Source organism: Volvox carteri (genome assembly GCF_000143455.1).
Source record: "Volvox carteri f. nagariensis unplaced genomic scaffold VOLCAscaffold_19, whole genome shotgun sequence".
NCBI lineage: Eukaryota > Viridiplantae > Chlorophyta > Chlorophyceae > Chlamydomonadales > Volvocaceae > Volvox > Volvox carteri.
The window spans coordinates 1,871,944-1,873,565 of NW_003307562.1; the positions used below are offsets into that span (position 1 = coordinate 1,871,944).

The 1,622-nt window shown below is 65.8% G+C and overlaps 1 protein-coding gene across 1 annotated transcript in view; it reads left to right on the forward strand.

Moving 5' to 3' along the window:
- The window catches only part of VOLCADRAFT_104818 (uncharacterized protein), a gene marked incomplete at its 5' end in the record, with an annotated part of 17,546 nt that overhangs the window by 6,213 nt on the left and 9,711 nt on the right, over window positions 1-1,622 (forward strand). The window contains 2 exons of the mRNA XM_002950543.1: window positions 246-291; window positions 360-671. Of these exons, the coding sequence (XP_002950589.1) occupies window positions 246-291; window positions 360-671 (358 nt within the window). The remainder of the gene's footprint in view (window positions 1-245; window positions 292-359; window positions 672-1,622) is intronic.

Genomic DNA, 1,622 nt, shown 5'->3' on the forward strand with positions numbered 1-1,622 from the left:
CGGCCCCAGCGGCGGCGCAAGCGGCGGCCCCAGCGGTGGCGCCAGCGGCGGCCCCGGCGGCGGCCCCAGCGGCGGCCCCGGCGGCAGCGCCAGCTGTCACCGCACCGCCGCAAGCCATCCAGCCGCCGCAGTCCGCGGCGCCGGCATTGCCGCCTGCGGCCGCCGGGCAGTACATCATTCCTGGACCGGGAGGACAGATCTCCGCTCCCGCGGCGCCGTCAGGGCTGCCGTACACCATCCTGCAGGCCGGGCCCAATGGCGTGGTTGCAGTGGCGGCGGCGCCATTTTCCGGTCAGCCGCCGCAGCTGCCGCCAGGCATCCTAACATTCGCCGGGCCGCCGCCGCCGCCGCCTCAACAGGTCCCAGGCGGCTTGCCCGTACCCGTACAGCAGTACGGTATCACAATGCTACAACCGCCTCCGCAGCCGCAGGCGCAACCACAGGCACAACCGCGGCCGCAGCCACAAGTACAGCCTCAGCTACAGCCGCCGGCACCGCAACCACCACAACCGCAGCAACCACCACAACCACCTGTGATGGATTCCCAACAGCTACAGCTTCAGCAGCAGGCAGCCATGCAGGCCGCAGCCATCCTGACGGCGGCGGCGAGGGTGGCGGCGGGGCTGCCCCCTGTCACCGCGCCGCCGTCAGATCCCGCGGACCTCGACCAGGTGGGGGCTGCCCTGGTCGCCACGCGTGTGTGCGCATGTGTTTATGTTCTGTGTGCGGGTGTTCAAGCAGGGGGGCAGGAGCTTGCGAAGATGGCATACGAGTAGGTTGTATGTATGCATGTACGTATGTATGTACGTATGTTTTACATATCGATCCGGGCTTGACGCTGCCCAGGGGGACCCCTACGGGATCCACCACCGAAGTATTCTCCACCTAGCGGGAGGAGAGGGGCGTGGGGGGCCACTATCCCCTAATATTGCTCGACCGAGGCCGCGCGACCCTGCGTGTGTATGCGGGGGGGGGGAGGGGGAAGGGGAGGGAGGGTTGTTGGAGGGGGGCGCGGGGCCTTCAGGACGGTCTGTTCGGTTCTTGGAAGGCGGTCAAGGGGCGAGGGAGGGAAGCCCATGCCTTGCGTCAAAACACAACAGAGGGTGTGTCGTGTCGTTACTAAGTCAATTGGTAGAGGCGGGTGGCCCGGGGGAAAGGGAGGAGAAGGTAGCCCCCTTGGCGAGGTGAGATAACGGAGATGGACGACGTGTTGGAGTTCTGGATAGCCCTTTGGGTTTTGATGGGGTTGGGTGGGGGGGTGATGTGAAGGAATGGTCTTGGGAGGGGAGGGGGATTTCCGGTGGGAGAGGGGAGAGGGGGGGAAACCCGCAATGTGCTTGTGTGTGTGTGTGCATGAACGTGCCGTCCTTCCCTTCCTTTTCGGTCCTGCTGCTGACGGGTGATGGTGGTTACGGTGGTTATGATAACAGATGCTGCAGTACGTGGACGCTGCCGTACGTAGCCAGGAGGAGACTCTGCTGGACTCGCTCTTATCTGGACTCGTACACGGGCAACCTGTGCTGCTGGCGGACCTAGTCCTCGCGCACATCAAACACTTGCCGCCAGCACTCCCGCAACACCTGTGGCCGCCGCCAGCGGCAGCGGCAGCGGCGCAGCCGCTG